The following is a 27,667-nucleotide window of genomic DNA, read 5'->3' on the forward strand; positions in this document are numbered from 1 at the left end:
AAATCATTCAAGTGATCAACGTTAAACTGTACATAACAACATAAAGTGTCTAAAGTCACGGTGAATGATAATTATTGTTAAAATTTTAACTTTAAATACTACAAAAAAAAAAAAAAACATGACTAGGGATCATGATAATTATCAACTTCTACAATAAAAATGTACACGGAATCTGTTTTTAATTTTCAAGCTTTTTGTCTCCATGAATAAAATTTGGTTGACATTTATATACTTAGAATTAAAAATTTTAAAAAGTTTAAATTTTAAATTCAAAGTACTTTATAGGAAGAAACTTCATAATTAAATAAAAAATTATGAAACAAATATTTGAAAAAAATTTCAAGCTACGGTTAATAGTATTTTTAAAATCATAACTAAATAAAAAAATCGTTATATGAGAATTTTTTAATTTACGTGTAATTATACAAAATTTTCTTCAGATTTTAAATTACTCAAAAATAATTTAAATGTTTTGAAAATATTATGATGCATAGAAAGTGTTAATAAGTATGACATATTCTCTGTAGGTATTTATATAAAAAAGTTTTTAGTATATTTTATGCAAAATCTATATTTGAAAACTTATACCGGGACATTGTGCATATATCAGATTATCAAAAGATCAATAACAAATAGTTTTTAAAGTCTAAAATGTAAATTCAAGTCATAAAATAAAATAAAAATATACTTACATAAAGACCGAATACCGACTCTTTCGAATCCCGTGCCATATAAGTATACACAGTGCAGCACTGCTGTACCGACGAGGAAAAGCTTTGAACTAGGTAATAAAAGGTAATAAAAAAAATAGATATTATATAGTAAAAAAAAAAAAAATAAAAACTAATAAAACTAAATAGTTATTTAAAAATATTTTGAATAGTGATTATAAAATTTAAATAGTTGCATTATTTTTTTTGACCATCTTCCTTTTACTTATTGAAATGTAATGATTGTTAGCGCTATCTCCGTCATCTAAAACGATTACCAATCCCCATAGATGGTATAGATGATTGATTAGATATTATATATTACATCAATATAATAAATTCACCGATGTATAAAATAAAACAACTATATAAACCGTCTTTGCTTTTTGTTGAATTAAAATAAATTTCAGTATTCTATCGCATCAAAGAAATCGGTAAATTGTTGTCATATTTAGTGTCAATATTGTTCATATTCTGAATTAGCTTAAAAACTGTAAATAATTTGAATTATGTATCGATGTTTAAAAATGAGGGAGAGAACTAATTTTCCAGATCATACTTTGAGAATTCCAAATTTAAATTTACAATGACTTCTTTACCACAAAAAATATAGTAAACATTGATTTTAAAATATAACAAAATATTGATATAATAATAAATTAGTTAAAATTGACGTTTTATATGGTTCTCGTATGTTTTTAATAAGTATAAAGAAAAATAATAAAACCATAAATTTTAATTTAAAACGAATTGGACTTAACATTTTCTATAGATTCCCATCCAACTTATTGTTCCATCGAATTAAATCTAATAATTTCCCATTTATTTACAATTACTAAAACTGAGATATTATAATTATGTTTTTTTGTATTTAAACATTTTGGTTAGGATATGTTAAATTGAATGTATAGTGTCAGCTTGATACACGATATAAGTTAAAATTAAGCATATTGAGTTCTTCCAGTTTAATTTTTTGATTCAAATTAATAAAGTTAGGTTTTATACATTATTTTTTAAATACATTAATGAAGCAGTGTGGATCTTTGATCATAATATTATGTTCATTTATTTTGATTAATTAATTTAAATTGAATTTTTTATATAATATTTTTTAAACTTGTATGAGCAACATCAAGAATACACCTTTAATTTATAATTCATTACATCATTAATCATTTGTTAATTAATAATGATCATATCTTGAATAGATGTTCAGTTTAAAGCATCTTGTTTTTGTAGATTGCAGTCTTTCTTGTGTATCACTATTCATATTATATAACTTTCACAACAATTTTTTAGCTTTTCCAATTAACGGACCTAAATTTCTTATACAAAGATTCGTTTGCAAAGTGATTATTCCAATATAAATGTGGAATACGAATACCAATAGGCGATAATCTCTAGGTTTTGTGAATTGTCAACAATAGCTCTTGACAATCGATTTGTTTCAATTTTTGGTATTGTTCTTGTCTACTTTTTAATAACTTTATTTGTGAATCACTCAAAATAATTATTTTGAAAATGTACACTTTGTACATAATAACTTATTGTAACCAAATTACAGTAAAACAACTTGTTAATTTCATTTTACCCAAGCAATTTCAGTGTAATTACTAACTTACAAGTTGTCACTTCTATAACAAATGTAATTGTATTACTAATATACAGTTATACCTTGTGAATTTTAGTTATTATACTCGCCCTCATAAATGAAGTAAACTAACTAATAGTTTTCACTGTTTAAGTGAAAAGTTTAAACACCGGTATCTTTCAATAAATTAACACTTGAAGTTTGAGGTATAAATGTTTTAATTAAATGTATCTGTGGTTCTGAAATAGGTTGGTAGATAAGTTTTCTATAAAAAACACGAATAGAAAATGATTTCTAAATACAGAGACTAGGTACTTAAATTATCTCTATAATAATAAAGCATTCTGATATTTAAAAATGTCACTGTGATTTTGATCGTTGCAATCGGTGTTTGACTTAGGGTAGAAGGGATGCAGATGGATGTAGTTCATTTTTTTAATGTACCTAGATTTTAATTTTCTTCATCATTTAATGAAGCGAAAAAAGTTTAAAACACAGCCATCTTGGAGATGTCTACTTTTGAATAAATACACTATAGTGTATTTGAATTTTGTTTTTATTTATTTTTAGAAAAGTTATGTTTATTTTTTCAGGAAACGGTTCCCAGGTTAACGACAGTCTATATGGTATCTTGTTAAACAAATTTTATTTTCATAATTTTGCTATAAACAAAATAAATCGATACTTTTTTATAAGTATTTTCCTAGAAAATGGGTTATAGTTGACTACGACTAATGATGGTACAAAATGTACCTATATTACAAGGCTTAAGACATAAAACAATATAATATTTATAATTATTACGCAATCAGTAATACACTGTTGCTCGTTAAATAAACCAATTTCAATTAACTACAAACTCTATAATGGCAGTTTTAATGTTTGTAGACAGTTATAATTTATAATTTGTAGCTATATTTTCTAGGTATTACATTTTCATAATTATTAAACCAAACATTTTTTTTGCATTGTATATATTTATATATTTCTTATAAATTACTTATGTTTCTTCAACTAATAACTACAAAGGTACCTAGTCTATATTTACTTAATATGAACTACTTATTATGTGTACCTCATATGATACGATAAATACTAAGTAGCACAATATATGAAATTGTTGTCTTTTTCATAGAACATGATATAAATGTAAGGTAAATAAATACTATTTAACTTTAAATACCTATATAAGGGTTAGTTTTGAAATTTTAAAGGTTTTTGAGTCAATTTTTTTCTTTTACAAATATAAATAAAAATACAATTTTGTTTAAAATTTGCAATTATGTTACTTCCATAATTTTAATACTCGTAATTTGAATCTAGGTTCTAATTCAACATTACGCATTTATGTGTTGAAATCGTGAACACGATAGAGATAATGGAGAGTAAGAGCAATTATGTTAAAAATTATAATTTATTACTGCAGATATTGATCATATTCTATTACCGTTACATAAACTTAAAAGAATTGCTTAAAGTTTCACTAGCAAATGCATTACTAACATATTTAACGAAACAAATTATAACTTGCTTTTGTCATTAAAATGAGCTTACATAAATTGGTGGTATGAAATTAGTGTTCGTGGTAAATATTGGTTGTATATTACAGGAAGATAAGTTGCAGAACTTTTTGTCGCGATAACTGTTGTAAGAACGAAATGTACAAAATATGTAGAATAATCATTATAATATAATATAAATTACCTATATAGTATATATTTATAATGCGATGTGTTATTGAATACAGCAACATCAATGGTGGTAAAATGGTTTAGCATAAAACACAATATTTGATTGTTAAAAATATAACTTATGGTTATCAGATAAGAAACATTAAAAAAAGGTCATTGGAGGTTTATAACCCTACACGCCTCCCCCGTTTGATCACCCTTGGCTGAAATTAATTGATGAAACATTTTTGTTTATTAAAACTTTTTAAAAATGAAGACAAATTACCAACTGATATTAAAATATGTTCACACATATTTTTTCTTATTTATAATTTATAATGATTTTAAAACATAATATATAATTGATTATTACTGAAACGAAAAGATATAAATACATTTTATTACTTTTTTTTTTTACTACCAACGACTGATAATCACCGATTTATGAATAAAAAGTTCTCCAAAAGACCAATTTCAATTTCAAACAACCAATAATCGACTATAACTCGCCATGGACACATTGCATACACGCAGTAGCGTACTCAAGAGTCAATAAGGGAAAGGAAAGTTTCCTAATTCCACTGCATTAAATCGTTAAATGAATTTATACGATACTATAGCTAACCGAACTTACCCAGGGAGAAATAAATAAACATAAAATACGGCACTAAATCGATGTATCTAAACTTTAGAACGCATACCTCAGTTCACCGGAAAATTGGAATCGGTGTACTGACGATACTTTCCTAACTAATTTGACCCAGATGGGCGAGATAGTACTTGGTTTATTTTCGACCAAACTACTCTTTTATAACTTTTATAATATCTCTATAATACGAAGCTTTCTTCGAAATGAGTCGAGTGCTTTTTGGGTCTATTAGCTACACACCACACATATTATGTACGGACATTACTTTTTTTTTTGTACATTCGAATAACAATTACACATTATATTATTATTTTATTTAAAATAATTTAGTCTCATAGAATGGCTGGTCTGCTAGTCTAATTGATCTTTTCCCTTAGAAATTCCTTCGTACGCCACTGACTACATAATTGAGGTATTCAATCAGCTACCGATCGTCTCCGTCTTACTTATATACATATAACATACTAAAATGTACTTTTTGGTGTTCCAACTTTGAGTGGTTAGCTGAAATATTTTAGTGCATTGACTGATTATCAAAGTAAAAGTATACCTATGATAAGAGTCTTTACTTGTGTTCTCTCATCATCATTAATTCATAACTTGGTCAAAATTAAAATAACGAGCGAGAATACAGCTGATAATATGCTTATATTGTGGTTTGAAAATAGGTTAATTTACTCTAACATTTAAGCTAATAATGCTAAATCGGAATTGCTAAAAGTACATTTTGGTGTATGTTTTATGCGTTAGTAAAAGGGAGACGGTTGTGGAGGGGGGAGGCGATATAGTGCAATATTTTAATATAGTTAAAAATGTTTATAATATTTATATAATTTGTTTTAATATAATATAGTCCATTCTAAATAAGAACAGGCTTCGGCGACCGACTTGTCCGCAGGGGCGTGGCAGTTCTCAACGGCTGGATCTACAGATAATTGACTGGGTGGGAAGACAAGCGGGTGTGCCTGACCGCCACCCGACAAAAACCGGTCGCTGCCAAAGACTGTTTTTATTTGGAATAGAATATAGTTATGATTATGATGAGGAGAAAACCCGGTTGACGACACGTGATTCTTCGGTTATATTGCCGTTGGGGGTTGCGCGTACGACGTTTGCGTTTAGGACGAAGTTAAGTCGTCTGCCGAATCGTCGTCGCTCGTACAACAACTCCGGCTGTTGGTTGAGTCCGAAGACAGGTTGTGCCGGTTGAGCGGGTGATAGTGATGATGGTGCTGGTGCTTTTGCTGTGGCCGATGGCCATGGTGCTGATGCACAGACGATGAGGTGCGCCGCCGACGTCTGTGCGGCGGTGGCCGTTGGTTTTGGCGGCCCACGACGTCCGCGCTACCACCACTACCACCACTGCTCAACGTAGGTGTTGCTGGTGGCTGATTTCCGAGGCCGCTAATGACGGACGTGGTCGACGGACCGGCGGCGACACTGACTTGATGGTAGCCCGACTGAATGTCATCCTCGTCACCACCCGCGCCACCGCTCTGCACCGACATGGACCGTGTCCGGCGCCGACCACATCGCAACTGATCACGATCACCGGCTCCGGAGATGGAGTCCAATCGCACACTGTTCGGGTCAGCCTGTTCAAACACGTGATCAGCAAACATAATATCGTAACTAAATTGCCAATGTTATATTATTACTATGCTTATAGTACCTAATGAATTTGTAGGATCGTGCATTCTTTTTAGCTTATTTTTGTAAATTATAGATTTCAACGCTTTCAACGAATTCAATTTTAAACATTTAATTTCACCGTTTTTTCCTTGCACTGTATAAGTTATCGAATTTGTAGATAGATTTTTCATTTTCATTACTTTTTTCGATATTTATTTATAATCCACATTAATTAAAACTTTTATCCAATTTGTGTTCTACGCAGCTCGCCGTACAACACGCGTATGTTCTACCAGTGATACTCGTTTGCACACAGTACACAATTTTTTACCTGCAAACTGACAACTCGTTTGCGTACATTGAAAAACGTGAAAACCCAGAAAATACAAATTTTTACCCGAAAAATGACGACTCGTTTGCGTATAATTATTAAATTAGACTTATATTGTTACTCGCAGTGAACATTTCGATAAAATTCACGTAATCACAAAAGTTTTTGTTACAAATGTTTCAGACATTTATGTAACAAATTCAATTAAATTAACAAAAATAAAAAACATTTTTAACCATGTCTGTTGTGTACAGACGGTCCTAGCCTGTACACGCAAGAAAAATAAGTTATTTTTTGGTTTTAACTTTTAGTAGACTTTTGCTATAGGTTATGTACGCAAAGGAGTCCTACGTTTTGGGTCATTTATCACAGGTATTAGAAATTCGATCGCGTAATTGAGTTGTACATGATTAAATTTGTACGCAAGCGAGTTGCAAAAAAAGTTAAATGTATGCAATTGAATATCATCCGTATGTCATTCGTACCTTTTCTACGGATGACGATTACCAGGTAATGTAATTTATTATCCATTTAGTCACATTACATAACACGCACGTATTCCATTCAGAGTCAACATGAATAAAACCCTTCCGGGCAATCTCCAAAAATGTCTACACTTAATAAACCTAAGGCCTCTTTCATAACTTATAGACAAAGAACAATGTCTATATAAAAAAATAAAACAGTCTTTAATAAACTCTGAATAATACATCTCAAACTAAAAAATCCAACGCAAAAACTACGGCAGAGTTTTTGATAGAAAAAATCGATTATCAAACAGTCAATCATTTCTTCTGTATCTGGACTCGCCTTCTAAGAATACGCACTTGCATACCCCCTCCCACTACATCTACATCGCATCTATCTCAGCCGATATCGCATTTCAATTAACCCGTACTAATAACTTCATCGTTGATCGAGCATCCAATCAAACCTACCTCTATATTTATAAATACCAGCATGGATTCACTACGGCCACCGCCATGGAAAACATTTCAAGCAGAGAGTAAGCGATAGTGTTTAATTCTTTCAAAAAAACATCTCAAATAGATTACATAATCGTCATTGGCAAAATAGTCAAACCTATCAGCATTATTTTCATATCGAGAATTTATAATCATTGTTTCTGTACTGTCCTTTATAGTAAACAAGCTCTGGATAATTTAATGCAACATACCCAATCAATAAATATTTATGACCAAAGTATATGTAAACTAGTTAATCCGGCTAAACGTATGGTTATATATAATGCATGTCCGTCTATTCCCAACCAAGCAATATTAGATGCATTAAAACTTACAATATTATTAACCCTACCTCGCAAATTAACCACCTTGAGGCCTGGCTTTAACACGGAAGACTAATCAACTTAAACGACAATAAATTTAGAATTTTCCTTACGGAATATATTTTAAATTTTTTCCCATGTAAAGCTGTTGGTTATACATTCAATAATTGTAAAAAAAAAAACTCCGAAACCAATTCTTCAAGTGAATCTATCATCAGCTCAAATGTAATCAACGCTAACAATGACATCGAAATACAACCCGCACCCACAGATAATGCTCCTCTCCTCCTACATCCGACCCATAGCCGGACAAAAACAGGAGCATACAATAATAAACTGGTCCTTAGAAACTGCTTCTACTACATCTTTAATATCCAGACATAATATCAAATCTAAAACAAAACGACTAACACAAAAATACCTTTATCTGACTCATCATATTCAAAACCTCCCGATTTCCAATCAACTTAATATCTCATACTCCCAATATTGAAAATGAAAAAAAAAATAATAGAGAAAATGGAAATACAATCTCGATCGAACTCATCCAGTAGATCAAACACCCTCACGAAGGAAGCGTTAAAAGTAATTGAAGATTATTAACACTATTGTCCTCGATAAGAGATCAAACCACGTACAAACTGCTCTTCCCCCTCAGAAGAAACATCAACACTATTGTTGAAGACATCACGCCCTTATAACATATACCACCAATGTAAAGCATTTTTAGAATTTATAGATTTTTAGTGTATCAAATTCTCAATCATAATATTGTTATATTTTTAAACGTTTTAAGATGTATAATTATAGCCATAGTACTGTAGCTGCGCTTTAAACAATAAATTTATACAATAGGTATTACATAATAATTTTTTTTCGTCATAGAATTATTATTTTATTTTGTATATATTTTTTTAGAACTATATGCTCTATGAAGTGTACTGTATGTTGAAGTTACAAGATCTAATTGGTTTTTGAGAATTTTAAATCAAACTTATAGTCAATTTAAAAATCAAAAGGAATTGCTTAATATTATGTGATTATAATATATTAGAGTAATGAAGAAGAATATTAAACAAAAATTACAGTAATTCATAATTTGTTTCTATCAAATTCAGTATACATTTTGATTTCACTGGTTCAATGCTAATACTGTACTTATTAAGAACTATGCTTGATTCAAGTGATATAAAATTGTCGATTTTTGAACCAAGCTTGACCGAACGACAGAACCTTAAGTGTTTTGTAAAAAAAATTACCGTTCGCTTAAGAATGTAATAATTTATACTAATGTTAAATACTATTATAATAACGTATCGTTTTAATTTAATATTCCAAAATGGAATATATATTATAATTTTTTTCGAATGTTCTGGGAATCAACATTGGCTATATTACATTAATATTTGTTCATCGTTTAAATTGTTTTCATACACATATAAACATTTTAAGTTTAAATGAGTGGATAAGTGTAAATTCTCACGATTTCCATTTCACTGCTGTCACTACCTACTTCACTTCTCTTATATTTATATTCTAAACTTTTAAATGTTAATGGATAAAAATAAAATGCGTTACTTCAATATTTTATATTCACTATGCTACAATTTCGTCGGTTTTTTTTTCGAAATTTCGATAATAATATAAAATATATAAATATCGATCAAGAAAATACCTGATAAGCAAGCGCCGACAACAAGTCTCGGTCAGGAACCACACCCAACGGCATTATTTCTTCTAAAATTACACTTGCTGCGATCTTGTGATACTGGATGATGGGCGCGAAGTGTTCCCGGAACAGAGAACGCCAATCTGCATCTTCGGAATTGGCATTGTTGTTGTCTGCAGCATCAGCGGCATATTTCTTTGCCCACATCAGCGCAGCCTGCAGCACCCCCGAAATTGTAATTTGTGTACGTAATATTATAATAATTAATAGCGCATATCTAACATACTTTATACCTAATAGACAGTGTAGTAAATCACTATAGACTTATCACTCATTAAATTAACTACATTCTACATTTTAAACAATTTTGAATGAAATATTTAAAATATCTGTGTTCTCGGATATTGTTTTTTTTTTTTTGTATTATATTTTTAAATAAAACCTCTCATCGTTTATTATTTTAACCTTCAGATTACAGACTGTACAGGTTTTGTCTCGTTCAACTGGTTCAAGTACATTAATACGTATAGGAGTACATTTACCTGAAATTTTGTCAGCTCATCCGCTCGTAACTCGTCCCGTGACAGTATAAGTCGGACCACGTGTTGTGGCAATAATGTGAACGATCCAAGTGTAAGCACGCGTCCACCATTCTCGTCTACGAACTCGAGCACCTTTGGTAATCACATGATTTCGTTAAAATTCTTTTAATTAAATTATTTCATATAAATATAGATATGTAACTTGTGTAGTAATTAATGTATAATTATAATTATTATTTATTTACAGACTTGCAGTAGGTATAAAATAAAAACGACTAATACATTTCCTACAAATCAACGCCATAAGTCCAAAAAAAGTACGAAAATCCATCATCACAATATTAGTTTAATACAATAATGTAATTTTACTGTCATAAAAAAATACACGTACAATTCACACATTGAAACATATACATACATACACACACATACACACACCTAATAAATATACAAATTACCAAACATAAAGTCATTGGTAGGTATATCAATTCTATAAAATAATATAAAATAAAACACTATATTTTTTATTCATTGTTTACTGATTAGCATTGACTTTACTTTTTTTCATATTATATTCGTTATAAAACAAAATTTCAATATGCAAGGTTAAAAATATGGAAAATTCTTATTATACTCAATACTCATCTACATGGATAATTAAATTAAATGCTGGCCAAACAAATTCTATAATTTCTCAAATGTACCAACTAAGTCACAAGAATAATGAGAGTTAAGAAGGGCTCAGATTAAATTTTAATTTTTCAGTATATGATTGAAAAGTAACAAAAATTTGAGGAAAAAATGACACACCAATAGTTTTTTGAGTTTTTTCAATTGCTTAATTGGTTAAATTGAAACGAATTTATTGTTTATTTACAAAATTCTACAACTATTCACTAAATTTACTAGGTAATTAGGTATATTTTAAAAACATCTATGATTTTAGGTTTATTATTAAACTGTTAAGTTAGGTATTTGTGATATTATTGCTATGTTAGATACCTACTTCTACGAACTAATAACCTACATATAAACAATTTTGATGGGGATGAGCTATAACAAAATATAATTTTTTGAAATCAATAATTTATGAAATTAATGTAAAAGAATTAATAAAAATTAGTAATAGCCGATAGGTACATATCACACGGTGAGGGAAGAGAGACGGATGTCCAATATTAACTTATAGCCTGTCTGCTTTTTAAATATTCCATTAAACATTTTTTTATGTTATTTTCTGTTTTAATTCTCATGTTTGATGTTTTAGTAGGGATTAAAAAAATTCTTCGATTTAATTTATTTTAAACCAAATTTTTAATACCTATTTGATTACACAGTTGTTTTTTTTTTACATAATATATTACATTATATTTTATTAAATGAATATAAAATCTGAGCCCATTAATGACGTTTTAATTTTACAATTTAAGACTATTACGCAAATATTATGTAGGTATAGTTCTACTAGAATTCAAAATGATGATGAAAATGACTTCTACTCATATAGTCACTTTTAATTTTACATCCGTTCGCAGTTATAAGCTTTTATATTAGGAAAATATATAATTTGAATTATCTTGGCAGTTAACATTTTTTTTTAAATTTTTATTTCAACCCGGGTGGTGCGGGTGCCAATAAGGACGCAAGTTTCACCATTAAAGTCTATTATCCATTTTACACCGCTTCAATGTGTAAAGTAAAGAAATAAAGTTTTCTTTTGTTCTCGACTATGGCCTATAAACTGAGAATATTATTATACACCTTAACACCTACCGGTTATTACCAAACAGTTTATATAGAAATAACAAGACGTTGTTAAAAAGATAAATAATAATTTTATGTAAGCACTTTAGCAGTATATTGTTATATTTATATTTTATTTCCGGAATAAAAACGTTTTATTTTTATTGTTTAGAAACATTTTGTACCGAAAAAAAAGTATATTGTATATTTTTAGTTTTGAATTGTGTAGAAATTCTATTTGTATATAAATATACAATACGATATGTCAATAATATTCAATATACATATTGTACCTAGTAAATTATTTTTCTATAGCCAATACCGTAATTACATATGATATCATCAGCTTTATTTTTATACATGCATAAATTATAAGAGTATTTATTATGTGTTCAATGATAGTAAATGCAAATAAAAAAAATGCGTTTTATAGTTAAAGGACTATTTATTATATATAAACATATAATACATATACAATATACATAATATGTATTATATATAATATATAATATAGTGATTAAATCGTCGAATTTATGTAAAAAAAATATTCAATTTTACTCGAAAATTGATTGAAACCTTGCACCACTGGTTTACGTCACTGTTTTAAATAAACAAATGAAAAAAAAAATTAACGTCTTTAAGAAAATAACGAGTCAGATTTTTATACACACAAGTACACAACAACACTATAATAGGTACATTCAATTATTATACATCCACAAAAAGAGTGTACCACAGTGTGTGAATAACGGACACATGTGGACTAGTTGATGAAAATAGTTATTAACTTAAGTCAATTTAAATTAAGTAAACACAGTATTATGATTGTTAAATTAAATAATGGTTAACAAATAATACATTCAAATAGTAAGGTTAAGGTTGTTAACATGAAAAAAATACTAACTCAACTCAAGTTGAAGAAAGTTGATCTACTATTTTATTAAATGTGAAACATATCTGTAACACTATACACAGTTTTAAATAAAATTTAAGTTAATAATATTAAGATACAATGTTTCCTGATAAAATAATATTACATAAAAATATTGGTAGGTACAAAAAGACACTCTCTATGTGATCCATGTGATAATTCAAAAAGTAGATTTACTTTTTACCTTATAAAACATTTTTTAATTATTATGTCCACCTTTAATAATGGAGTATATTATACTGTTTTATAATATTATTGTAATATTCCGACAAACAATTTTGTAATTAAATAATATCGTTATAATGCTACTTGCAATGATATAATTAAGGTAATAAACGTAAAAATACATTACGTATTATTTTATTTTATTATTATTATTTTATTTTACGATATAATCAATGTCTAAGACATCAACAAACAATAATATACCTAGGCCATAGGGGATTTTGTAGAAACCTATTTTTGACTGAACATTGTAGTACGATCGTCGACATATTCCAGAATCCGAAAGTATGTTTATTGTTAGTATAGGCACTGATTAGAAAATTAGAAAATATTGATTTTACTATGCAGATTTGTTTGCGGTTTCTAAATTAACAAGTAAATTTAATGAAAATTATTATCAATGATGGCTGAGAATTGACGGAATTATCGTCATCGCTACCTAGAAAATATTGCAAAATGCTTCATTGCTTGAAAAAAAAAATGGTTATTGTTTATTAATGTTATTCCCTATTCAATATCGTATACATCAGTCTATAATTTGATCGGAAATATCGTGATTTATTAACCTTAATCTACTTCTTTGACGGTACCTAATAAATATATAAATATATTTTTTATTTTATTTTTATTTGTTAACCCGCGGAAACATAGGTCATTGGTTGTGGTGGTGCTACTGTAGGTTTTTTTTAACGGTGGTGGAGGGAACAAGTGAGTTTTTTTGGCAGAATTTTGAAATGGGCATCCTTAGGCTTATGCTATGCGCGGGTGGGAGGCAGCGGCCTCTCTTTTGATACAGCGTGAACTGCCTGGAAAGCGATGTCGTCCACTCCCATATACCTAGTTAATAACAATTATGATAGTGATGATTGTATTTGCAATGATAAATAATGACGCATACCATACGTACGTACATTGTACAAATTAAGCGACCAGATAGGGAGTGAAAAAAAATTTTGTCAACAAATAATAATATGATATGTTGTATATTATTGTATTTTATAACAAGAACACAAAACCAAAAAAAATATTGTACCACACGTCGCGGTAATTTTTTAGTTTCAACGCACACAGGTCATAGATACACGCACAGCACACTCAATAATACAACTAAAGGGAATAGTACAAAAAACAAATATAATGTATAACGGCAAAAAAATCAACGCTCAATTAAAACCAATATATAATATTGTGTAATATACATGGGTAACAAAAGATGATGATGATGATGATTATGATGATGATTATGATGATGATGGTGATAATAATTACGTTTCACAACATCAAACGAACATTTTACACGCGCACACAGGATGATATTTAGGTACATATTATGTACATGTATTACAGGTGGGTTGGGTGGATGGAGGTAATATGTGTCGTCGTCATATAAATGCATAATAAGTATAATTTATGTCATATGTATATTAATGTAGCTATTAGACACATCCTGAAGGTAAATCACCACCGGCAATTAGCGTGTATGTTTTTTATCGTTACAATGGCTGGCAATTTTCATCATCTGACGAAATCGTGTATTGTATCGATATTGTAAAAGCTATATGGTTGCCAGATGTCTTACAAAAGTAAAAAAAAAGGAGTGAGCAATGAGCATGATAATTCCCTAAGGCATGGTAATTCACAATGTGATCACGATTTAAGGTAACACTAAATATATCAGGTGGATGTCCTTGTATTGCAATTGGGTTTTAGGGTGGTGATAGGGACTAGGGAGTACATAAATACATATTTTCAGATAAATTTCAAATGTTTAACACTATTATTAGTGTGCGCATGCGCTATACAACTTAATTTTTTTTTTTAATGGAAACACTATTTTTTTTCTACATATTCGTATAGATAACTATTTTTTAAATATTTTTTGTATCAAAAGTTTTTTTTTATTTACAAAACTGACCAAGTTAGAATAAGTCAAAATTTTAATTTATGCATAAGACGCGTTTAATGCAATTTTGAATTTTACATTTATAACCTTTGGAAATAATAACATTAGTACCAAATAAATGTTTAATTTACTTTATCTGTTTAGTAGTGTTTACAAATAATAATTGTTTGTTTGTATATGTGGGAATCAACAAAAAATGAAAAATACAGAAACTTAGAAACTTTTCATTAATTTTGTTCTCACTTTTTGAATTTTGAAATTTACCCACCCTACAATAATATCGTAGGCCTAGTTAGATTTTCAAGAAAGTTTTCAACTGTTTTCAGAAATAATATCAACAACAACCCCCATAACAGTATGTTATTTGTTATCGGTTATGTGGTACATAGCACACACGAAATTGCCAATAGTGGTTTACCCTCTCAACCCCCTTCACCCATCCCATTCGTACTTTTTGCACCAACGATTTGGTGCACTTGTAGTGGATGTAACGTTCGGCGGACGCCAACAGCGCACAAGCTGTATCCACAGTGATGCCGCCGCCCGTGTCGGCGAAACCCGTACAGGCGGCTCGCAGCTCGTCCAATCCGTAACAGTCGGCCGCATTCAACACGCCTGATAAAACAACACTTTTGCAGTGGAAACGGCGATAAATTATTGAACAATTAGGTTGATGGTCAATCGACACTTAGACCCTAACGCGTGAGCATAAATTATAGTCTACGAGAAAAGAGGAGGCACAAATAACTGTCTTTTTAAAAAAATAAACGGTAAAAAAATGTAAGTAATAATTAGGAGCCGGATTTATATACATTTGCATATTTTTTCTTAACAGTCCAATAAATAATTAAGTAAGTTACAAGTATAGTCAATAGATCCGAAATACAAAGTTTTTTTTTGCATATTTTTTATTTTATAGGGTATATTCCTACAAAATAAGAGCATAAATGTATACTGTTTAGTGCATATCTCTGAGGTTCTTAGAGCATTTGAACTCGGGCCTTTGTTATACATTATGAAATCATTTTGAAATCCTCTCAAACAGTATTTATACGTATATTATTACGAAATAAGCGTATTTGATGTAGAATTGAAATTATTATGACAGTCGACGATGATTGTATACGGAATATGTACCGACTGTCTCCAAAATCGTTTTATTCCTACGTCAATTTTATAAGTAATGACATTAAGAACAAACTCTTTATTAATGTTATAGTTTTAATCATATCATTAAAGTTTAAGTTCACACAAGCAGACTGCTATAATGTGTTAGTGTGTAAGCCAGTTATGACATTGATTTTATAAAATCAATGATGGCGCATACACGCGGATATAACGAACTCTATTGTACCTTTCAACTTTATTACAATTATAATTAACTTAATACGGGTTAATCGATATGAATTATAATACGAACTTAAGTGCTTCAGAAAAATATTCATTGTCACTTATTACTTGTCATTAAATAAACACACACAAATTCAACAGACTTTTTATGGGGTTGATAGTTGATACACGTTAACAATAAAGTAGTATTGTACTGATATATTTTTAAAGGTATTATTATAACTTTCAATGTCGTTTATTAGTTTTATTATAGGAGCATTAAAAATTAATACTAAGTAATTCTGAAAAACTCCGGCCATTTCGAAACCTTTTCGTTTTATAAATCTTTAACAATCAGAAACCCATATAATAAATTGTTGACTCTTTTTAGAAGACTATGTTTTTTTTCTTTTGAATTAAGAGTTGCATATAACTTATAAACAAAATAAAATATTATATAATAGATATGCACAAAGATGTCTATTATTATTATTATTTATATCAACCTACCTAGTAATGTTCGTGGTTGCAATGTCACACAACCAGTGTGAACATATTCTACCAGTTGCCGGAACACGTCGGCGTCAAATTCTTCGATTATTATCACCGTCGTTGACATTACATTTGCAGCATTACTTATCGATGTCGCCGCAGTTCCAACGGCACTTCCTCGTTTATACTTCGACCAAGACGTTGATGCGTTGGATCCGGCAGCCACCATTTTGCTATTGTTCTTGATGCTATTCCTATTCGGTGGTGATTTTTGCTGTTGCTATATTTTGGCACAGGTTTGTTTGTCAACAGCAACACATAAGACATAAAATAAATAATATAATATAGAACACTTATCTCTATTATAATACAGCTATCAAAAACACATTCAACCCATCATAATATTATTATATAATACTATATACTGTCAACGTACGATATTTAATGGAGATAAATTTATAATAACTACAATACAATATTTACTCAACATAATTATATCGTAGTTCACATTTTATATTTTTTAGTATCTCGTGATAATGTATTGTATTTGGGAAATCAAGAACTATTTATATATTTATGAAACAGTGATAGAATGGTCCTTATATTGTATATAAGATGAGAATAGTGTAGTATAAAATAATATATTCTTAGATCAAACCATTATAAAATATTTTTTGCTACAGTGTTTACTTACGTAGTCTCAATTCTTCCATTAGAATATTTCAATTAGTTTTATGACGTATTTAAATACTATACTAAATGTTTTACTGTTTCAGTAATGTGCAAGTGTAAAAATATAATGATCCTTTAGAAGTTAAGTTTGTTAAATAATATGTACTAAAGGTTTTATTATTATTATTGCTAACCCTAAAATTAGAAATTGATAATGAAAATAAAAAAATTGATAATTGTGGCTATTATGCCAACCATTAGCATAATCAATCATTTTTTAAAAAATTAAAAACTCATTATTTATACATATTATGTTAATCCTTGTGATTTTTATAAAGTAAAATCTAAATCAACCATAAAGTAATCGGTTTTTTAACTATAAACATTTGTTATGGTTATATTTATAAATATAAACATCTATGTTCCTTTAGCTCCCCAAAGATGAAACTATAGATCGATTAATACTGTAGATCTATAAAATGTTATGAGGTTAATATTTGTTTTCTTGTTTATTAACTAAACATAACAAAAACGTTTCATGAAAAATAGCAAGTATATTCACCCGTGATTGATACTGCTGTTGATGATTGTGTTGAATCAATGGTTCTGAACTACGTTTTAATAACATTCTCAACCGATTTTGTTGATGAGAGTTTTGACTCCCACTAGCAGCACTAGATAATTGCTTTATTAAACCTCCACTGCGTTTTGATGAATTACCTCCGATTGAGTGTTGTTGGTGTTGTAGTTGTTTTCCGTTGGTATCGTATAACATTTTATAAAACACTCTATGCACATAAAAAAAACCATTAAAAAGTTACAATATATACCAAATAAAAAATACAGCAAATGTAAATAACCAATATATCTATATAGTGTTTATCACTGATCATCAATTTTTTGTATTTGTTTACTTCATTATTTGCACATTACACTCTTTTTTTTATGTTGGTATATATTAATAAAAATATCAGATTATTTTGAGATGTGGTATAATATGATCAATATATGTAAATTTATGTACAAAATATATAAATGTTACTTTAATCATTATAAACAAAGCGAGAAATAATATTTATCCTCGATGTAATAGTTTGTCAGTTTGTCACTTAATTCCTTCAAAACTGTAGTTACTAAACCGTGTAATAGCACAGCCAGTTAATAAGCTAGTGTACACTTCAATAGATTTTTGAAATTACATTTAAATTTTTATCAGGCTAATATTTATTTGTTTTTAAAAATATGTCCCTCGTTATTTTACAATTTCTTAGTTATCTACTAACATTTAGTGATCACTAAATAATTAAAATACCTTAATTTTTTTTTTTTTATTTTTTTTTTTATTTAGAAATACGCCTCAACTACCAGGGTTATTGGCGTTTAAGATATACATGTTACAGTTTAATTATATTTACATAATGATACTAGAGTATAAAGAAGAAAAGTATATAAGATAAATAATATGATATCAATAAATATATAGTTATATTTTTTGTAGAAGGTTCGTTTCTTTGAGAAGTTCTAGGAGTGAAGATGTTCTTTCCGTGTTTGGTGCTAGTATTTCACATAGGTTGTTGGGGAGCATGAGTTTTTCTCTGGCATCTTTTGTGAGGAGGCATTCTGTTAGAAGGTGTTTGACAGTAGTCACGGTGTTGAATGAGGTGCATATAGGTTGTTCTTTTTTGCTCATTAGATGTTCATGAGTATACCTTAAATTTATTACATGTCCCCTGTATATTTATTTTCACGAAAGAAATCATTTTATTTTTAATATAATATCTGTAATATATATTTAATGTTTATCAAATTCCAATTCAAAAACTATTGATCTTCATTATAACATGATTTAGATTCCAGGTCATAAATAACGAATTATTTTTTATTATTTTATAATAATATTCGTATGCGTAAAATATGTTATCCAAAAGTGTCATATTCTAGTATTTTCATAGATTGGAAGTTCACTACAGATGATACTATAAAAATACTCTTTTAGAAATATTTCAAAAGTTATCCAGGAAATTGCGAAACCTATCCATTCAAGATGATCCGGAAATGAATCCTGAATGTGTATTATCTAAGGCAATCCATAGAAGCGAAGACTTAGAAGGACTTGGACCAAAAAGTATCGCACCATAAAAAAAATCTATTTTCAAAATCATATTTTAGTTAATGTGTTAACGCTAAAAAAGTGGGAATCAAAAAAATTGCATGTTATATTTAAATAGCACATTTGACGAAGTTCTAATTTTGACATTGAATAAAATATGCAATTAACACTAGAAAAAATGTTCATATTTAAAATAAGGCTAATAACTTTTTAGTTCCAAAACCAACAGTTTTTTCACAAACACACCAATGAATTGATGTTTATTACGTTATTATTTTAAATTTACTTCTTATTTAGTGTGTTTATTGTATATTTAAAATATAACTTTTATTTTAAAATAGGAACGATCTTTTTTTAATTTAAATTAAATTATTTTTTATATTATACAATTGATTTTGTTGATTATAATTAATAATCAAAACAAAACTTAATGAAATTAAATCAACTGTTCTTAACTGGCCTAACTATCATCCTGATAGAAAAAAGGAAATCATCATCAATATGCTAAGAATAGGCCACACCAGAATAACACATGGCTACCTAATGTCCCGAGATGAGCCTCCCTCGTGTATGCCGTGCGGGGTTGAACTTACAATTACACACATTCTCACCTCTCACGGAATGTCTTGCATACCTCGATGCATGAAATCGCAATAATCTATCTAGCGATTTGTACGATATACTGGGACCTGTTCTGCAATCACCAGACATATTCGTGTTTCTCCAAGAGACAGGACTGGACAAACTTATTTAATAATTAAAAAAAAAAAAAAACACAACCTTATTGTTATTATACTCATATAATTTAGGCATTATAATTAGTAAAATCTTCATAACTATCAAAATATCTCAAAACTAGCTGATTCCCGTGAACTTTGTTGCCCGATAAAAATACCAACTCTATATGACACAAAATTTGTGTTTAACTCGTCGTTTAATACCCGACTAGTCATGTTCAAAACTTTCCGGTGATAATCGAAGTAATGTTGGTTCGGGAATTTTTGATACAACTGTTTTTCCACTAGTACAACATAGTCCTTGAGAATCAGTCTTCCATTTCTTTGCTTGCCATATTGTTATAATTATATTATATTATAATTTAGCACAGAATAGTCGTGGTCACAGTCATAAATAGGGCTAGGATTTATATGCAATAACAAATTGTAAAATATGCATTTTATTTACCGAAATATGCAAAAATATGCAAAAACAAATTTGTATTATAGTTCATAATTTATTATTATTACTTATTACTATTAGTTCATATTATTACATTAAATATTAGTTTAACTAGACGTAACTTGGCACTTTCACATTGAACTTTCGGCATACTGGACGCGGACGCTGTTATTAAAACCACTCAAATTATTAAGTACAAACGTCCGCACATTTAAGCAACACACGACGTACTAATACAATTTGCTGTATCACCGTATAACAATGTTTAAGTAATTCTACCAGTCGTCCGACCAACGATAAGGTAACAAATGGATATTATCCGACAAAGATAAGATAAGTAATATTTATGCTATATATTTACGACAATTCAACGGATAAACTAAAAACTATCGGTTTCGTAAGGTACCATTTAAAATTAACAATAACTTATACAAATTTAAAAATTTAAGTTAAAAAAAATCAAATTCTCAAAAATCTACGAATATGCAATTAAATGCATCATGTTCAAAACATGAAAAAATATGCAAAAAAAATTGGTTCTATTTAAACGAGAATAAGCCAAATCGTGGACCACAAATCTGACAACCAATCAATTTGGACTTCAGGAAAAAAAAATGCAAATGCATATAAATCCTAGCCCTAGTCATAAGCAAAGGTAGAATTTAAGAAATTGCATAGCCTGCGAGTTCTATTCATTATTGACCGTATATTTTGTTTAGCTAGTCGACGGGAATGTTCAACTTTTGATTCCCTAGATTGGTTTTGTTCAATGATTACTCGTTGAGTAGCCAATCTAAGCATGTTTTCATCGGCTGTTTCATTTGTGAGCAAAAGTCGCAGACGTTTTGCTGTAGCAGACTGCCGAGAAAACTGAGTCTTTTTTTTTAGGCATAATACAAACGTTGAAAGAACTAGCGAAACAATACCTAAATTAAAATTACTATAAAATCAAATAATGTACTGTTTAAATCAAATTGAGCGTGTACAACAAATTAAATAAGAACAGTAATACAAATACGAATACGTCGTATTAATATTTTGTTGACTAGTTATTTTAAAACTATGGTATGTTTTATTATTATATTCTATTTTTATATTTAAATAGCAAATTCGTAGAATTCTTATAAATTCTTAAGTTCCGACTTGACCTGTGGATTTTCTTTTTATTTTCTTTTTATTTTACAAATGCACATACACAATCTATACAATTTGCACAATCAGCGTATACGATAAGAGTTTAAAAAAACATGGATTGCTTGAGTTGTAACCCGTATGTCCATATTGGCTTAAGAAGAGTTTAATATACAAGTAGTTTTGTTTTTAAGTTAGTAAATTTATTTTTTGATAAAATTGTTTTTAGCGATCTAGATCGAGCGTTAAGGATTAATCTCTTAGCTCTTATATGCTTGTTCCAAGTTAATTTTTGGTCAAGGATTAATCCTAAATATTTAACAGCATTGAGTGATGGGATAGGTATGTTATTAATTGAAACATTTGGGCATTGACCGTGTCTAAGGGTAAAAGTTGTATGAACTGACTTGCTGTGATGTGGATTTTCTAAAAATATTATATGAAGTATATAGCCTTCCTCGATAAATGGCAATCCAACAAAAAAATAATTTTTAAATTCGAACCATTAATTCTGGAGAGTAGGAAGGTGGTTTGTCGAAGTATATTGTTTGTCATTTAAAAAATAAATAGGTTTAATAGTTCCCAAAATTATTGCAGGATTAAATATGTGCCCTGCCAATTTCGGTGTCGTTTGATTATTTTTTTTAGGATAATTTCAAATTATAATAATTAGCATAATTTGAACATTTAATAGACGGTTATTTGAAATCTGTGATAGTTTTGCACAGTAATGTACCTTAATTGCATATACGTTGCGCCAGGTTATAATTTTAAGTTTATTTGTAATCACCTTATCTAAATTGAATTTGTTTATTGAATAACGAACCAATGACACCACAAATAATGAAAGAAAAATAAATTCTAAATATATACGACAGTTTTAAATGAATTTAAAGAGCAGTTAATTATAAATTAATAGTACAATATGTCAATATGCAATTTAATATATAGGTAAAAATAATTGTATTGCAGGTGTATTAAGTTATTCAAATATTTTAGATTATTACAAATACAGAAATGAATAAGTATTAATAATTATAATTATAACAAGTATTAAGTTCGAATACATAAAAATTGCATGTATATCTAAATATAAGTAAAAAAAGTTTAAAAAAATATTATTATTATGATTTATAAAATCATCTTAGCATAATATTTTTTTAATATTAATTCTGAACTCTTTGTATAGTATAATATTAAAACCATATTATTAATTGCATTGCAGTGGCAGTGCTATTTCGTCATGTAATAAAATTTATATGCATATGACTATAACATGTATAAGTATAATAGAATAGATTATAACGTAATATTAATATGATGTAATTCCACCAAATTCTGGAGCTTAGCATTACAACTTGGGTGTAATAACATAATATTATATTGTTAACAAATATTCACTAATAAATATTATTCTGAGTAATTTCTAACCACTCTATTTTTAATTTATATCTCTATATTAATACACTTAAGATTTTATAATTTATACATTTGTTTACAGTTCTAAAATACAAGCAGTTTCATAATTCATGAATTATTCAGCGTATTTATTATACTCCATTTTATGAGATGAGCATATTTTGGTACAATTCATGAATTAAGCATTATTACGTGTCCATTTCATGAAATGGAAAATGTTACACTTGGCATGTAATATAGTGACTACACGATTCTATGAGAAAAAATATTGTTTACGTTGATTAAAAAGCAAAAATTTAAAAATTTAAATCAAATTAAAAATAATATAGGCCTTCCAAGGTGCTAAATACGAACCTTCTTAACATATTTTTAATTAAATTAATTAAATAATGCAATATTTTATAAATTAAGATATGATTACAAATATTTTATGAAATAACATAGCAGATCGATTGCCGTAAATAATATGGGTTTTCTATATAACTTACTAGTTAAAACTGTACCTACATTAATTTATCATTTAAAAGTTTATCCATCCTATTTAATATTATCTAATAATTTTACTGTACACTTTTATATTATCGATTTAACTATGAACTAATTATTATAATATTGTAATAAATTATTATAATAATGATTAATATTTGAGCCAAGTAAACAATTTATATTCACTAATGGAGTTATGTCTTAATAAACAATTAGCCATTAGGTAGTTATTAATACGTTATAAAATACTTACCGGCTTCGAGCCGCGAGTATTGCCTTCACTGCACACACCGGCTCTCGTGTTTCACCAACTAAAAATGTGACGTCACACACTTCTGGGATAGCTGCAAGAAACTTCAAATCATCTGCTAATCCACCTTTATATTCGAACAGTGTTTCGTCCATTGCTGTAGATGTTGTAGTAACCGGATATTGTGGCTCCATTCTTATAAAATTGTTATATCACCCTGAAAATAAGTTTAATATTATATAGATTATTTAGATACTCTATAAGTAACTATATTAATTTTAAATTATTAATTGAATGATCATTAGATTTCATAGAAAATTTACTTCGACTGTCTCGATCATAAAAATTCAAAATATGATATACTCGTATACCTCAACGTTAATGTCTAGGTTTAGGTTCTACGAAGTGAATTCACCATTATATTTTATTGGTTTTATATTCATTTGATTATGTTTTCTCATTTTTCAATTACGTTAACACAGAAAAACACTTAAGCCCATCATAATTATTATGTATATAGTATATTATTTAAAATAAGTTTTTTTTTTGAAGAATGCTCAAAAAGTTTCATATTTTATAGACTAGGAATTTAAGCTAGATATTACATAAAGAGGTCATTCTAAAAACTTTTAACACTTACATAGAGTAACATTTGTGGCGCGCTCTACTTCTTATTAAAAAGTTAATTCTGTATAGTTGGTTAATATTACAAGTACAAAGTTAAGTAGATTGTTTTAACTTGAAAGTGTTAAAATTTTTAATAATTAGAGAAATCTACCAAATTTTTGCAAGTTATTCCTGAAGTTTTTTTCTAAACTCATTTTATCTCTAAATTTGTATATAAGTTATAGACTAAATAATTACTCATTTTAACTCGATTTATCTTTCTGAATATAAAAATAAAAATATATATGATGTCATTCACAAAAGCAAAAACAAAATGAAAAATAATGACATTAGAAAAATTGTATTATTTTATACCTATTGTTTAATAATAACTTCAAACAATGTAAAATTATATATACTAAAAATATTAACACTTACTGAGATTATTTTATGTAATAAATAAATTACTTAAAATTAATGTAATATTATATGTATTGAATTTAGGATATTTATCTACCAAAAAATATCACTCCTTTTCAAGAAATAGACCAAAATTAAATCCAATATTTATAACTATTTAATTCTGAAGAAAAACCACGAGTTACCCATTTATTAACTTGGATTGAGAGCCAAAATCTGATATTTAAAAAAGTCAACCTTTTAATAGAGCAATTTAAGATTTCTATAAAACCATAAAATACATAATTAAAAATTAAAAATCACCTTTTTTACTATAAATGATATTTTTTATATATTTTGTAGATTATGTACATAAAATATAAATTACATATTAATATTATTAAAAAAAAATTAATTTCAAACATTTTATTAAGTTACATGCAATAATTACTAATTAGACACAAATTTTTATTTTCTTTTTATGAATGATTTTCGTCACCTTTTTTTATTAATATGTATCTAAGTAAGTATTTATTGATGAAACAATGCCAACTTAAACACAAATAATTATGTCAAATTGGCAAATGTGAATAAAAAGGAGGAGGAATGTTTAAAAGAATGTTCTGTATTTAATATTTATCGATAAGCTCTCTGAAAAGATTATTAAACGTTGTATTAAACAATTTAACGGATTAAACTCGAAGGTTTACAGTGTTGTGTTTTGAATATTCATTAAAATGAAGATTATGTATAGACGACGAGAAACGTTTATAATTATATAAAGGATTCGAATTTTGATAAATGAAGCAAAATAATGTCACACGTTTATTAATTATACACATGTTAATTAAAAAAACCAATCAAATCTTCGATCAATACAATTTATAAAACAGTAGAACACTAAAATAATTTTAATATAAACGACGCGTAACATAATACATATTTATAAGAAGGTGTAACAGATAGAACTGACTTTTGGTATTTGGAATAACGTTTGTTCAAATTAATATATTTTTTTTCATTAAGTGACCCTAGCGCTATTACATGTATAATATGATTTTTGAAATTTTGCTGACGAGTATATTTCTTAAATTATTTATTTATCATTAACAATTTTTTTCATACGTTTAATTAGCGTATTATTATTTTTTTTTTTGTCAGGTCTTTTTGTTACATCCTGTACAATATGTATAAGATATTTATATACTTATAAAATAAAATATGACATAATTATTATTATTATATGTAATTGTATAGTATAGTATAACGACGGTTAGGATATAAATTTGAAACTCACTAAATATTTTGTTATCGTGTCGTAGGAGTCAAACGTTGCGTCTGCCACGGCTGATGTGTGTGTACTGCACGTGCGTGCGAATGTTTACCGTTAAAGTTTTCCCTCGACACATGACGTATAATTATGTGTGTCCATGTGTGGCGGTGGCTGCGGTAGCGCGACGAGCGTTTACGGGGCGCGTCAGACCGATTAAACGTCGTGTTCGCGCTTTTGCAAATGATGGTATGCTATTAATATAACAGTACGAATAAATAATAATGGTAATAGCAATCGTAGTAAAAGAGCACACACGCGCAAGACCGTAAACCCGTGGTACCCGCCGAGAGTATAGTGCCGACGCAAAGACGGCGACGTTGGTAGTAATTCTGACGTTGGGTAGGATTGTTTGATGAGCGGTGGCGTACAGGGACCGCGCAAAAGAGAAAGCGACGGCGTGTGGTTGTGTGAGTGGTGGAGGTGGTGATGGGTGATAGTGGTGGTGGCGATGGGTGATGTGGCGTTGTGGGTGGTGGAGGATGTGCGAGAACGGCTGTTGGTGAACGGCGCAAACGTCGGAAACGATGGAATGAAGGAGTTGAGAAGGGCAGAGGCGACGGGTATGAGAGGGCGCTAACGGCTGAGGCGGAAGGCGAACGCTTGTTATAAGCGTTTATACGGAGTGATCCATTTAATAGAAGTCACTCTTTATTTCAAAAAATACTAATTTTCACATAATTTCTGTTACATATTTTTAAGTCTTTGCATGACAACATTTTCGGAAAAAAACGTTATTTTTCATTTTTTTTTTTTTTATCGTAATCAATTTCCAAGTTTTTTGCTTAATTTAAATTTTGTGGGGTAGCGGCGTTGTAGAATTCCACTTTCCTCGTATAAACTTTAAATACTTATAAGTTGTAATAAGTTGCAACTCATCATAAATTATACGTCCAAAATTAGAGATTTAAATATCTGAGTATTTAGAAATATTATTATCTGCTTTGAAATAAGTAATTAAAAATGTATTTATTGTAGTTAATAACGTTACGATTTAAAAAATTATAATGATAAGAAAAATTAGTAAAAGATAATTTTCAAAAACGTTCATATAGATATTGAAATAATGAGTGTCTTGCGTTAAATGCATCACCCGGTATATTTATATATATGTATGTGTGTGTGTGTGTATAAAGTCGTAAGTGTAGGAAAACGAGCTCGTGGCACGAAAATCTGCAAGCTGCAAGCTGCAAGCTCGTGGTCTGCCTATCGGCTATCAGCCCGCGCAAGTTCTCCACGACCAATCGATATATATATATATATATATATATAGATATATAAACATTATACGTCGGTGTGTGTCAGTGTCAGTGAACAAAATTGTGTTTGGTATATTATATAGGTATACATTACTTGCAAAGTCCATATTATTAATAATAA

At 28.6% G+C, this 27,667-nt stretch overlaps 1 protein-coding gene across 1 annotated transcript; it reads right to left on the reverse strand.

Annotated features, from left to right (window-relative positions):
• Nucleotides 1–2,839: 2,839 nt before the first annotated feature.
• On the reverse strand, nt 2,840–26,618 carry LOC107165361 (serine-enriched protein-like). The gene is made up of 8 exons (XM_089219928.1): nt 26,255–26,618; nt 23,956–24,169; nt 17,940–18,165; nt 16,724–16,985; nt 15,336–15,499; nt 10,083–10,214; nt 9,547–9,756; nt 2,840–6,215 (listed from the first exon to the last, which is right to left on the reverse strand). Exons 2-8 carry the CDS (start codon nt 24,144–24,146, stop codon nt 5,739–5,741), a joined length of 1,662 nt encoding a protein of 553 aa, XP_089076054.1. The 5' UTR covers nt 24,147–24,169; nt 26,255–26,618; the 3' UTR covers nt 2,840–5,738.
• Nucleotides 26,619–27,667: the final 1,049 nt, after the last annotated feature.

The sequence above is a fragment of the Diuraphis noxia genome, unplaced genomic scaffold (assembly GCF_037042655.1).
Source record: "Diuraphis noxia isolate RWA-SAM2 unplaced genomic scaffold, SU_Dnox_SAM2 contig0002, whole genome shotgun sequence".
Taxonomy (NCBI): domain Eukaryota; kingdom Metazoa; phylum Arthropoda; class Insecta; order Hemiptera; family Aphididae; genus Diuraphis; species Diuraphis noxia.